The sequence below is a fragment of the Lipophrys pholis genome (assembly GCF_963383615.2).
Source record: "Lipophrys pholis genome assembly, chromosome: 13".
NCBI classification, from domain to species: domain Eukaryota; kingdom Metazoa; phylum Chordata; class Actinopteri; order Blenniiformes; family Blenniidae; genus Lipophrys; species Lipophrys pholis.
In genome coordinates, this window is record NC_137632.1 from 18,616,658 (window position 1) to 18,630,585 (window position 13,928).

At 40.6% G+C, this 13,928-nt stretch overlaps 2 protein-coding genes across 3 annotated transcripts; both read left to right on the forward strand.

The window, feature by feature from the left end:
- The first annotated feature begins 304 nt into the window (after positions 1-304).
- Positions 305-3,131, forward strand: tex30 (testis expressed 30). Of its 2 annotated transcripts, XM_080478911.1 has the most exons (5): positions 305-327; positions 1,211-1,447; positions 1,551-1,602; positions 1,880-2,094; positions 2,311-3,131. In XM_080478911.1, the coding sequence occupies exons 1-5, from the start codon at positions 319-321 to the stop codon at positions 2,476-2,478; spliced, it is 681 nt and encodes a 226-aa protein (XP_080335037.1). In that variant the 5' UTR covers positions 305-318; the 3' UTR covers positions 2,479-3,131. The 2 variants fall into 2 exon arrangements, with proteins under 2 accessions (XP_080335037.1, XP_080335036.1); XM_080478910.1 differs by having other exon boundaries at positions 1,880-3,131.
- A 699-nt stretch (positions 3,132-3,830) lies between these two features.
- On the forward strand, positions 3,831-10,202 carry umps (uridine monophosphate synthetase). The gene is made up of 10 exons (XM_080479185.1): positions 3,831-4,054; positions 5,067-5,220; positions 5,394-5,518; positions 5,600-5,787; positions 5,929-6,026; positions 6,437-6,597; positions 6,683-6,800; positions 6,897-7,072; positions 7,169-7,283; positions 8,341-10,202. The coding sequence occupies exons 1-10, from the start codon at positions 3,905-3,907 to the stop codon at positions 8,517-8,519; spliced, it is 1,464 nt and encodes a 487-aa protein (XP_080335311.1). The 5' UTR covers positions 3,831-3,904; the 3' UTR covers positions 8,520-10,202.
- Positions 10,203-13,928: the final 3,726 nt, after the last annotated feature.

Below are 13,928 nucleotides of genomic sequence, written 5' to 3' on the forward strand. Positions count from 1 at the left end.
ATCTGCCACGAGGACACATTATGTTATTGTACAGCTAGATATAACCTAATCAAGTGCAACAAGGTCATTCAGTGCACAAACCAAGGCAGCAAACCAAGATTTCACCATATCACTAATAAATAAACTAATCCAAACAGTGAAAAGAAAGAAAGCTGGTGGACCAGTCCCCCTACTTTCACTTGTGATTTCATACACATGTCGAAAATAACGTCTCCATAGTGTCTATGTGGTGGAAATGCAATGACTCCTCCGGTACGCTGGGTGTCGCTCTTGCTGATACGCGTGTAAAAGCGGAAACGTTGGTTCGGCGTGGAAATAATGGAGGAGGTAAGTTTAAAACGAACTGCTACTCGATCATCACTTTAAAGCACAGTCCACACAGACTCCATTCATCAAGCAGTAGTTCATTAATGTTTAAAAGCAAAAATAGTTGCAAGTGTGTTCTTAGCTGAAAACAGGTTGATTTATATGTCTATTTTGTTAAAGAATACACTCGATGGGGAGTCAATGTTTTCGACAGATTAGTTTCAGTCATGTTTTTACGGAAGAGGATTAGGGCCATCTGAAAAAAACGTATTAATTAAAAGAATGTCCCGAGAATATTGTCATAATCCTGACTTCATTTTCTGTCATGCATATTTGTGGAAAGTGGAAAGAAACCCGAGGATCTGCAGTAAACCGACACACTCAGAGAAAACATGCTAAAGGGAGATATTTTGGTTTCCTTCTAGAGTCCAAAAACGTATTAAAGTTAATTGATGACAAGAAATGTTTTTAATTCTAGCGGTGCCCGAGAAGGTAGAGAAGTGGACTTTGGATTAGAAGTTTAAAAGTTCGAATGCCGCAGCAGACAGATCATCTTGAACATGACCCTTGACCCCCATGAACTCCTCAGAGTCCCTAGAATACATGTAGAAAAAGGAATTTCCCCAAAGGGATAAATAAAGTATGATTAGTTAGGTGTCTTTTTATGTGGAACTGCTCATTGTAAGCAATAATTAATTTCATAATCGATTATCCTCACATTGTTGTTGCTGTTTTGTAAAGCTAAAGATGTCACCTTGACTTTAATGTGTATGTACAACATAGTCTAATACTCATAAATGCATACTGTGAAGTAATCCCCTTCTGTAGTTTTTTTTTTTTTTTTTTTTTTTTTTTTTCCATCATGTTTCTCTCCTGTCTGACTGGTATGTATTTTTGTTGTCAGGAGGCAGTGAAGGTGCTGTTCGGGACAAAACATCTGGAGGGGGTTTTGAGTGTCCCAGCAGCTGTGAATGCAGTGCATACAGCCGTGGTGCTGACACACGGAGCAGGAGGAGACATGAACTTCAGGCAGCTGCTGTCTCTGTCTCACTGTCTGGCATCATCAGGATTTATCTGTCTGCGCTTCACATGCAAAGCTTTAAACCTGGGCTACAGAGTGAGGGCTTATCGTGCTGTGTATGTGAGTATCATCTGCCACCAACAACCATCTCTCTACTAATATCACAATATTATTATTGTTAATATGAAGCTTCACAAGTGTCTGTTGTTTTTCTTCCCCTAAGGACTACTTGAGATCGCTACAGAGGTTTGCCATTAAGCATATATTTTTGGGAGGTAAGCAACAATACCAGGCTTGGGATGTGTCAAATCCAGGCTCATGTTGAATAAAAGAGATTATTATCAAACTTTTGGGAAGCTTTGAAATGTGAAAGTAGACATATGTCATTTAGGGGGGTGTCGGACCCATGCAGACAAATTGAAATGATTAAAACAAGCTGAGGTAGGAAATAGTAAACGTAACATGTCCAATGTTTGCAGGCCATGTAGAGAAACCTGTGCTGTTTTTGAAGGTCAAATCATTTGTTTTTCATTAATCATGAGCCGTCCACAGGCAGATCTATGGGATGTCGGGCAGCTGTGACTCTGGCTCGACAGCTTAGTGATGAATCAGAAGATACAGTGCAGGGCGTCCTCTGTCTGTCTTTCCCCCTGCACCCACCGGGACAGACACACACCCACCGCCAACGCAGCGAGGATCTCCGGCTGCTGCCTGACCACATGCGTGTTCTGTTTGTGTCGGGCACTGAAGACAACATGTGTGACAGGGTGAGGGAGGCTGCCAGAAGAGCTTTTTCCACCGTTTGTATTTTAAATGTGACTTTTTGTGCTTCCCAGTTTACTCCACATTCCAGTCTATCAGTGACTCATAATACCCCATCTATTCTTGAGTTCGTCCTTTGTTCTGTCTTTAACATTATGCGATTTTGTTTGAATAATTTAACTTATGAAACAACATTGATGTTGCTCTCTGTCTTGACTCAGGAACTCTTCAATGGGACAATAAGGGAAATGAAAGCTCTGGTTGAAGTTTTGTGGATACAAGGAGGCAGCCATGGACTGACAGTGAAAGCAAAGGCTGAGGAAGCTGTGATGGACGAAGTGAACCTAAAAGTTGTCACCTGGCTGAATCGAACAAGGAACAGAGATTAAATAATCTCATCACATTCTTTTATTTATTGGTTTGACTTTGGCTTGTGAAATTAAATGACGTATTTTATATATTGCATGTTTGAGGTGGGAGACTCATTTCTCTGCACTGAAAAATCAGTATGCAGTGGCATTGCATGTATTTTGCATGATGTTAGTCTATGATAGGCCTGCAATGTATATAGGTTAGGTGTGAATGGGAGTGAGTGCTGTGATTGATTGATGACAGAGAGAAGGAAGAGATTGTGATGCTGAAGAAAATCTACATGGAAGATAAAGCTGTCCTTCAAAACGAGATAAAGTAAAAGAGATAACCGTTTCTGCTGGAAAAACATAACTTGAAGAAAGAGTCCAATCAGCAACGATTGCCCACATTTTATTACCATAAAAGCCTTCAGTGCTGAGAAAGTGATCAAAAAAGAGCCGCTGGAAAAGCTGAGCAGAGACCCCAGTCAGGGAAAGGAAGGTGAGAAAGAAGGCTGACATGATGCAGACAGCAACTCTACCAGTGAAAATAATTCCACTGGAAACTGGTCAAAAAGTCCACTTTGACCCAGCAGAAGCTTCATATCGGGCTTCCAAACAGCTTCATCATCTCACTTTGTTTATGTGAGAATCATTTTTGTTTGCTAATTATTAAAAAGATATTCAAGTTTTAAAAATCTGGGTGTACATTTGGCTCCTCTGATGTAAATCCTAATATAATCTATCACCTAAATAACTGAATCATTTCTTATAATTTTCTGTTGTGATTTAGACTGTACTATTGCATCAAAGTATCACCGATTTGAATATCATGACATAAACCAGGTTTATTGGTCATAGAACAAAATAAAGAAATTGTAAATTTTTAGGGGTGGTAGAGCAGTCTGCTGATGACTTGTTTCCATGTTCCTGCCACAGAGTGATGGTTAAAGATGCAAATAGGTTTACTTCAGAAAGAAATTGCTTCCGTTGTCAGCGCTGCAGTAGATCAGTCAGTTTTCACTGGTTGCTTGAATATAGCAGTAAGCAAGGACATTGAGTAGTCCCTCTTTAATACCGTAATACTACTTTAGCAGAACAGCAAGTTGTACAAAAAGTACTGAAACATTGAACAGTTGGACATGTGAATTCAAAAGTTAATAGAAAGTCACATTAAGTTCACCTGTAAAGGTTTAGTGCATTTTAAGTTCATCCTGAAATTACACCTGAATATCCCTAGCTTTTTGAGAGTAGTGTATATCTAATTTGTTACCTATAATATATTTCATTTCGGTCTATTTTATATTTATTTCGAAATGTTGAAATCACGTGTTGACCAGGGCTTTCATTGTGAAAAGCCCAAAGCGGAAGAGGGGGGATCCGCTGCACCGGAAGTTGTGGAAGGCACAAGTTACTGAGCGCTAAAAGTCTTCTGGGCTGGATCGCTTGTGTGTTCACTGAAAACATGGAGAGCGTTTGCGTGGACAGTTTGATCCTGAAGCTTCACGACGTGAACGCGGTGAAGTTTGGAGAGTACAAGCTGAAGAGCGGCATGATGACCCCCATTTATATCGACCTGAGGGTGCTGGTGTCCCACCCAATACTCATGAACCAGGTAAACACGTGCTTCCCCCACTCACCCAACACACACTAACACACACGCGAAGAGGGTCAGACACACCGAAACAATAGCTTCTCTTTATGTGAAATACATGACACCACAGCTTGGTAAAATGTGTCTTTCTTTTCTCCGTTTTGGAAGTGAAATTGATCTTCACGTGTGTGTCTTATCACAGTGAAGGGTCAACACGCACTCACACAAATTCCTTAATCGTTCAGTTATTTTAACTATCTATCCTGAATCTGCTGAGCCATGATATTGATTTGCCCCCTTCACTCTTCCACCATGCACAAGTCTTGATTTTGAATTCGAATTCATGCATATTTTTTTTTCTTGATAAGGCGCGAATTACACTTTTCTTTCAATGTATTTGAAATAGTTTCTTTTAAACAAAATGTGAAAAACAAAACAAACACAAAGCATCATTGGGTTTGCTGAGGTTCAACAATCCTACAGGTACAGGATGACCAAATTTGGTCAACATAAAGTGAGATGACGGTGTTAGTTATTGGCAAAAATAAATCATGAAAGAAAGGAAATGATAGATTTAAATCGATATCTTACATGATGTCACATGTTTTCTATCAGCAACCACTACATTATGCTCAGGGTCCAAAAGTGATTAATGTCACATGCTGGATGTCAGACTTAAAATGGAGTGAAGGTCACTGGAATGCAGAAGATTAAACTATGGTTTGAGTTCTAAGTTTAGATTTAGTGTAGCAATCTGGAAGTACATAACAAAAACCACAATTCTACATTAATGATGCTTAGCAGACAGTGAAAAGCAAAAACTCTTGTTTGAACAGATGTGCAGAAACAGACTCAGAAGTGGGTCAGATCAAAGGTCTGCAAACCCTTCTTTTTTTTACCCCTTTGTGGCTTCATGAAGCTTCACACTAAACAGTTTATTTATGTTGCACAGCAGTGATGAAACCTGCTTCATCTCAACTTTTACAAACTGTGTTCAGCCGTATTCAAGTTATTACCTGATTCTGCTTTGCAGGTTTCAAGTCTCATATACCAGAGGGTCCATGAGGAGGAGCTGCAGTTCGACTCTGTATGTGGAGTTCCTTACACGGCCCTGCCTTTGGCCACAATCATCTGCTCCAGACATGAACTTCCCATGCTCATCAGGCGCAAGGAGGCCAAGGACTATGGTGAGTCAGGCACAACATTACTAAAACTGGGACCCCATAAGTAAACCTGTAGCAACCAACATTGTTACGAGCTGTTACAGCAGACATATGCTTTTTCATACTTTGAAATATTTATTATCATCCACACTGCCAGTTTGTGGAATGATAATCGTTCTCATGCCACTCTTCTGCAGGAACGAAGCGGATGGTGGAAGGGTTGTTTCGTGACGGGGATACATGTCTGATCATCGAGGATACTGTGACCAGCGGGAGCAGCATCCTGGAGACTGCAGAAGTGCTCTATAAAGAGGGTCTGAAGGTAAAGGAGCAGAAAGGCATGACATTTATTAAAAAAATATTATGTTATTATTTAAAAAATAACTAAAAATGTTTTGTGAAGGTGACCGACGCAATTGTACTAATGGACAGAGAGCAAGGTGGAGTGAAAATGTTGGCCTCTCAGGGAATCAAGCTCCATCCCATCATCTCCATGTTCAAGCTGCTCAACGTCCTGCTGGCAGCTGAACGCATCGATGCAGAAACCGCTCAGAACGTCCGCAAGTTTATCCTGGACAACAACACATTCAGGTTGCACTTCTGTACTCATTTCCCTGCTTTAATGGCAAACACAATCTCTGTCTCTTCATTGCAAACTACATGGACGGTAAATATAAAGTGGCATTCATGATTTATTTTTTATTTTTTGCTCCAAATTTTTTCTCTTTTAAGCTCCAAAGAGGAGAATGGAAACGACACTCCTGCTGCCAAGAAGCCATGTGTGGAACAAAACCAACAGCTGACCTATGCGGACAGAGCCAAGCTACGAAGTACGTTGTGTTTACGGTAGAGTTTTCTCCTACCTGACTTGGACCAAAGTGGAAAAAAAATGCTACTAATACATGCCAAAAAATACTGACTGATATTTTTAACATTTGTCACAAGGTGTAAACAAAACACATGCTGGTCAGCTGTTGTGAGTTTTTCTACATGACTTTCACAGTGATGCTGTGCTAGTTGCAACACAATGCATGTTTCTTTTTCTTATTGTAAAAAGGAGTCAAAAAGCAGCAAGAGAATTATGATAAACAAAGTAGGTCCAAGTGGACTCGGTTGTTTGGTGCATGCTGGGCTACTAGATTTTGTTTTGACTGAATGAGACATGTGTGAGCACACCCAAAGTTGCACCTCGGTGAAATGCCAGCTCAGTACACCAACTAAAACTGCATTTTATCTGCAGACATTCACCCTCTGGCATCCAAACTGCTGACGATCATGGAGGAGAAGCAGTCCAACCTTTGTGTCTCCGCTGACGTGACCTCCAGCAAGGAGCTGCTCCAGCTGGCCGAGTCTCTCGGCCCAAAGATCTGCTTGCTGAAGACCCACGTGGACATCCTCAAGGTACCAAGACGACGAGTCTGCTTGTAACAGTGCTGGTATTTGATGGCACCAGTGGATTGATGTCATTATTTCATGCGTTTAACAGGACTACACGGCTGCGCTCAGCCAGAAACTGCAGGCTGTGGCTGAGAAACACAACTTCCTCATCTTTGAGGATCGCAAGTTTGCCGATATTGGGAACACGGTCAAGCACCAGTATGAAGGTGACAGAACTTATGCACTTTGTGCACATCATCATGCAGTGTGTCCCTCATCAATATCTACTGTGGTCTCACAAAGGTGATGTGTCTGCTCTACAGGTGGCGTGTACCAGATTTCTTCCTGGTCCCACATAGTGAACGCCCACGCTGTGCCGGGGCCCGGGGTCGTGAAGGGTCTGAGCTCTGTAGGAAAGCCTCTGGGCCGAGGCTGTTTGCTCATCGCACAGATGAGCTCCCAGGGGTCGCTGGCTACTGGTGAATACACAAAGGCTGTGGTAAGGATGCCTCTGCAGTTTTTCTTTTCAATCTATTTCTCGAGTTGGATTAAATGTGTTTTTGCGTGCATCTTCATTTATTATGTGTCTTTACAGCTGCAAATGGCGGAGGAGCACTCAGACTTTGTTATTGGATTCATCTGTGGCTCCAATATCACAAAGAGGCCAGAGTTCATCCACATGACCCCCGGTGTGCAGATGCAGACTGGAGGTAACTGGTGACCATTTGATAAGATTCTTTTACCATCGGGTAGTGTCGGGGTTTCAGGGCCCTTTACAATCCCAGTTAGGCTGCACCAGTGACACAATGGCATACAAATCTTTGAATACCACCAACAACAACATTTTCCCTTCATTTTAACAAAAAAGGAAACTACAAGGATAACTCGGTTCAATGCCTTTTGATACACAAATTCTCAAGAAAGTAAAGTCTGAGGGAAAAAAACACCCAGACCTGTTGCTCATTCTTTTCTTTTAACATGCCAGGATCTGTTGTTGTACACAAAAAGTGGACAAATTGGTGGTAATGAGGTCCAGTGGGAGTGAAGAGAGTCCGTCTCTGTCATGCTGCATGTTTCTCTGACAGAACTAATCTTCCACCGTCTGTTTTCCTGAAGCTCAAAACTGCTCCGAAAGATGCCGACAGACATCGTAATGTCTAGGGAAAGGGCTGCATGGAGTGTGTGTGTTGTTATAAATATACTGAAATGTTGATTTTAGTTGTTCACACATTTTCAATTGACATACTTTTTCCCAAAAGAAATATCTGATCTGGACGAAAAATGTTGACTAAAAATATAAATGTTCCTTGATTTGGCCACCTTCACTTAAAAATAGTCACCTCATGCAAAGAGACACTGATTCCAAAATCTGCCACACACCTCAGTGGTGCACAAGTCTTTTTGACTCACTGTTTGAGTGTAAGATAAAACCCCAACCTAATTCAATGCAGGCATTTTTAACAATAACTGCGGTCTCTTTGTTCTGATTAAAATCTTCAATTACTGCACACCAAAATGCAGCCAGCATATAAACTACTGTATTCTTGTGAATTTCCTTTTCAACAACCTGAACCAATACATCAAGTTTTCTAGAACCAATAACTCGAATAGCTTTCTTCATAATCAAACTCTCCAGTCAGTTTCTGTCTTCATGTCTTGTCTTAAACACAAGGTGGTGCTGTAGGACCAGAAATGACTCCTGGCTCTGCTCTAAAGCCCTGAACAGCCTTCCTTCCATTTGCTTTGTCTCCTCTTCTCCCCCAACAGGAGATCTGCTGGGCCAACAGTACTCCACCCCAGAGGACGTCATCGCCAACAAAGGCTCTGACATCATCATTGTCGGACGGGGTATTTTGGAGGCCCCTGATAGGCTGAAAGCTGCCGAGTCATACAGAAAGTCGGGCTGGGATGCTTACACAAAGAGGGTGGGCCAGGGTAGCCAGTAGGGAGCTCAGGAACGATATTTAAATCAGTCCGTTAAAATGAAAATTCTTCAGTCCGACTTGCGGGCGAACTGCAAGAATTCTCCAGGAAGTCCAGTTAACAAATGATTGTATACATAGTGACCCCGCAGACGTGTGCACTGTACATTACACAACCACACAGCTTGGAAGAGATTCCTGGCATGTGATTCAAAATATATAAATACATTCGTTTTTATTTCTGCTCTAGATTAAATCTGAAGTGATCCATCCATCCAACCAGATGTAAAGTGTGTTTTCAAAATGTACTAAACTGATTCCTCAGGGCCAGTTAGTATCCCGCAAATGGATATTGTGGGTAACCTATTTTTTTTTTTTCTTTTAAAACTTGTTGTGTTCTACCATCATAAATGGTTCCTTTTTGAAACAGATATGTGCTCTTTCTCTACAAAAGCAGTAGTTTTAATCAGTGTGCTTCAAATTTACATCCTCATTTGTGTTTCACTGTTAAAACACTGGGGCAATATTTAAAGAACAAAAACAGTATTTTCACATACATCCAAGATATTTTTTAGTATGGAAAGTTTAGTAAGCATTAGTGTTCACGGATATGTTGGTGACTTTTGAATTTCCTATAGTGTTAATTTACTTAATCCCTTTTACTTTGATCACTTTGGCTAGTATCTATGCCGTACGTCCTTCCTGCTGCGACTTGGATTCAAACCGATGTCCCCCACATCAAGATCAAAACTCATTCCAATGCACAAGTAAAACACAATCTTTTCATTTTTGAACTAGAACCTCATTACAAAGCCAGCAAAAATAGCCTGTAGTTGCTTTCCTTTTGGAGGTTGGGACTTCCCAATTTGATTGACGCCATCAGTAGCCATTGGCGCTGTGTGTGTTGTCACACTCTGAACAGTTGGAGATAATTGGATGGAGGATCACTTTACAACCTTCTGCAGGTGGAGTCATCTGAAATCAGTCATTAGGAAGCGGAAAGGAAGGAAGTTGAAAGCTTTGTTTAAAATACTTTTTTATTGAACGGTTACCTGGCACACCAAGATATAAATGATCATAGATTCAAGTTAACATGGAACTTTACATTTATTTCATAGGATTTTATGTTGTCACCTGTATCTCCTCTATATTTCCAGCCAAAAGCGGTTACTTTTAATAATTCAAATAATGGTTTGTTTTCTGATTTTAATTTGGGATTTAAATTTTTTTATATAATTTTTGGGGGGAATTATTTGCTGTGACTTTATTTAAATTGAGCTTATGGCTTCTGATTGGTGTGGTTGGTTACAATCCAGTAAAACGTTGAAATAAGGGACTGCCGTGGGGTGTCTTTCAGTTTGGTCAACCACGGCATATTTGTTTTTTCTTAAGTGTGAGTTTGAACTGGGTTTAATGCAACTATCTAGTTTGTGAACCGTCCCTATGTTTACATATCAAAAAAAAGTTCTGTGATTCTGCGTTCATTGTGAGTTTTTGTTTTTGAAGACTCATGTTAAACTGTGACCAGCGTCCTCGATAGTTGTACTACAGTTCCTACAAGTTTACAGTGTTTTATTCTCGCTCTAATTAACTAGTTAAAATCGTGTTTTTCTTTGAGACCACCTTCGTCCTACTTTTGGTTTCTTATTTACAGTAAAACAAAATGCTGTCTTTCTGGAGGAAAACATCTTAATAAATATTTTGACGAAAATGTGTCATGATTTATGCTTCAAGGTTGGTATTGAATTCAAGATATTTTCTGTGCATGTAAAAGGAAAAATATCCCATAAGTTTGTCTCAGTTGACACACTTTAGTTTATGTCAAAAGTGGGTACATTCAGGTATAAGAAAAACAATTACCTTTCTGTCTTGAATGTAAACTGACTTGGCCAGATAATAACTGAGACCTGAAAAAGAATTTCCACATTGAACATGCCTCCAAGGCAAGGCAAATTAATTTTTTAGAGCACCATTCAAACATGGCAATTCATGGTGCTTTACAAAGAAATAGTACATATTTCAATATGAATGTATATACACTAACAAATGGCAGAGCTACTCAGATCAGTGGTTTGCTTTTTACTCCATTAGCCATGATAATGAAAAGTCTTGAGTGTTCATTTTATAAGTTGTCGGTCATACAGTTTTTACAAATGTATATTTCTCTGGCCTTACTTGTCATCTATATACCTTATTTACAGCATAGGACTACCTGGAGCCCAGTTCACATTGAGAGAAAAGCAGAGTATACCTCAGGCAGGTTGTGAGTCCATCACAAGACAAACAGAGCACCACACACACACCAGTCAATTTAAAGCCGCCTGAAATCCATGGCTTTGGTTGGAAACTGGAGTACCTTGAAACTCATGTAGTTTTAGGATGACCACTACACTGTTTGGTCCCCATATTTTGCATATTACCAGTGTATATAATCAATTTAATAGCAAATAACTCAAAGTGAAGTCATCAATACTGACTTTCTGGTGTCATATCGTCCATGTGACATGAGAAAGTTGCGTGTCACTTATCTTTTGACCATTTCAAGCCTTTTTTTGTTAGGTGAACACTTCCAACATTAAAGTGGGAATTTCACAGCTCTGTGACTGTACAATAAGCCGAATGACAATAATAACATTGCTTTATTAAAATGCATCTACTGCAATTTACTGTATATGCAGAGCAGTTTCAATAACACCCACACTGGTCATATAAGGATATTTGACATACCAGGTCCAATAACATTTCGATAATAATGTAAATATTTTACAGGATATCTGATTGGCCTGATGTGAAAATATTATTTGATCTGTAAGTTAATAAATCAGGAGCTCCTATTATAATTTTTATTGACTTAGAAAACGTGACGTGAATAAAAGAAAGCATCAGTCATGATGTTCTTCCACTGAAGTCTTTGTGTTGTGCTGGAGGTGCATGCTCAGCAGCCCTGCCTGTAGAGTCTTGTAAATCCAGCATCTAGTCTGTCATCAGGCCAAAACAAAATGGTAGTACAGTAATAAATACCACCAAAGCCAAAGATTGTGGACCTGAAAAAGTTTAAAAATTAACAACAAAAAAGGATAAAACTCTTACATATAACCCTATATCACTATATTGCCACATAATGCACGCTCGGCCGCAAACAAAGCTTTACAAAAACTGCCCGTTGACTGAGTTCATTAATCCACCCCATGTCTTCCAGCTTCAAGGAATATGTTTCAGTTATTTCAAAATATATCAAATATGTTTTGCCCTTCACATGTGCTCTCCAACAAGGTGGCCACAAAGCAGCAGCGATAACTCCTTTGCAAGTCAGCCAATATGAAAATGACGCCCAAATGAGACAAATCAGGCAAAACGGCAGGTATCCTTTTTATTCTTTTCTTTTCTTTTTTTTACAATGAGCCTTTTCACAGTTTGCCTGAGGCACAAAGGTCAGGCAGGTTGCCTGGCATCATGGAGAGGGGGAAGGGGCAAATATGGAGGGAAGGGGATGGTAAGAATAATTCATTTCAAGCGCGCGCGCGCGCGCGTGTGTGCGTGTGTGTGTGTGTGTGTGTGTGTGTGTGTGTGTGTGTGTGTGTGTGTGTGTGTGTGTGTGTGTGTGTGTCGTCCCCGCTCTACACTCACGAGCACCCCTCCCCCATTATGTCAATATTGGATTAAGGCAACGCACCGTGCGACAGGTGTCTGTGCGCGCCCTGAGGATCCACCTCTGCCGGTGGAGGAACAAAAAAGTATGGAGAGAGAGAGAGAGAGAGAGAGAGAGAGAGAGAGAGAGAGAGAGAGAGAGAGAGAGAGAGAGAGGTATAAAAGGTGTATACCTGTCACAACAGCCACACATTAACTGCGCGTAAAAGATGAGGATCAAGATTGCGCACATTGCCAAAACTCTGCTCCTTCTACAGGTAGGCCTAACTATTTTGCTCCCACACTCATTTAAGTCCATCTCAGATATTTTACTCCTGCAAGAACTGACTAATGCTCCAAGCTCTAACTTTTCCCAACTCTTTCCTCCAAAGGTTGATTCAACAGGCAAGCCAGCTGTCACGACGCAGCGCGCTCACATCTGGACCACCGCCTGGGCGTGAGCCGTTTTGTGACTTTTTCTGTTTGTCTGTATTTGCTTCACGTTGAGCCTCACGTACAATACCTGAAGATGAAGTTTTGTTCGTTCGGCTCGCGTTATGCAGGTACGGGTTGACAACTGGAAAAGACGCAAAAAGTTTGTGAGGAGATCCCATTGAAAATACCTCCAAGACTTCATCCAAATGCCTGAAAGTTGTGATAATGGGAAGTGTTTCCCGAAATTCTTTCAATCGTTTTCGTTTTGAATTATCGGTTAAAAGAGGCCAGATGTTGCCACTATACTGCAACACAAGTTTCTGCTTCAGAAATGTCTTGGGCCCTTGAAATGATGAAATTAAAGCATCAATTTGAGTAACTGAAGTAGTCTACGAGTGTGTTGTGAATTCGCTGGATTTGCATACAGGTGGCAGTTGTCTGCATTGAGTATTGAAAGCCTGTAAACTTGCAGTCAGTGAGGTTTGTGGATAATAGGCTGCAGGATAAATCAAACAAGTTTTGTTTGCTCTTCTCAGGGGAAAAAAAAAAGAAAAAGTTAAGCACACAAAACTATGAAGCGCAGCCTCACATCAATTCATGTGTGCATGCAATGTGTGCATGCAAAACCACCTGCCTTGGAACAGACACACCTGTCTGATCGGGCCAGTAGTTACATTGATAATGAGATGGCCACTTTGCAAAAGCATTAGCAAAAGCCTTTTAGTGACAAAGGGGAGAAGTCAAAGTGGAGGCCATTCACTGTTTATTTTTGATGGAGAGTGGTTATACTTGTTTTCCTTGCCCTGGGGGAAACCTTGCATTGTGAAAAGGTCAACCTTTTCAATGGCAGGGATGATAATCTCTTTACAGTATCTCACTTTGGTGGGTTTTTGTTTTGTGGTAATTATTTTCTGTTGGCACACTGGTGATGACAGCATGTATTTTCCACTGTGGAGCCTGATCATCACTCCCCCATCTCCTACGTCACAAAGTGAGTCCGCAGGCAAGCACCAGGGAGCTAAATGATGAGCTTAATGGAAGGATATGTTAATCATTAACTAAACATCAACCACATGCACACCAGACATCTGATATGAGCCACCTGGCCTTTTGGATGCTCTGATGCAGTTATTCAACCAACACTGCTTTACCATTCATTGTTTTCTTCCACTTTAGGTCATATTCATCTTTTGATTTCAAATATCTCCCGATGTTTTGTTTTTTTTCCCCAAGGGGAAATCTTTGAGTGGTTTGATAATGAAGGTTTTGATTCCAGTGCAGTTGTCCCCCTGAAAATAAACAGTTTTAATAAAATGTTTCCAAACCAGAAGTTGAATCGACAGTCCTCCTAAGCATGAAAAATAAAATACA

Coding starts and splice junctions, on each gene's coding strand:
- tex30 (XM_080478910.1), top strand. Junction 1,448..1,550: donor GGGCTTATCGTGCTGTGTAT/GTGAGTATCATC, acceptor TCTTCCCCTAAG/GACTACTTGAGATCGCTACA. Junction 1,603..1,879: donor TAAGCATATATTTTTGGGAG/GTAAGCAACAAT, acceptor AGCCGTCCACAG/GCAGATCTATGGGATGTCGG.
- umps (XM_080479185.1), top strand. CDS start 3,905: ATGGAGAGCGTTTGCGTGGACAGTTTGATCCTGAAGCTTCACGACGTG. Junction 6,027..6,436: donor GGACAGAGCCAAGCTACGAA/GTACGTTGTGTT, acceptor TTTTATCTGCAG/ACATTCACCCTCTGGCATCC. Junction 6,598..6,682: donor CCCACGTGGACATCCTCAAG/GTACCAAGACGA, acceptor TGCGTTTAACAG/GACTACACGGCTGCGCTCAG.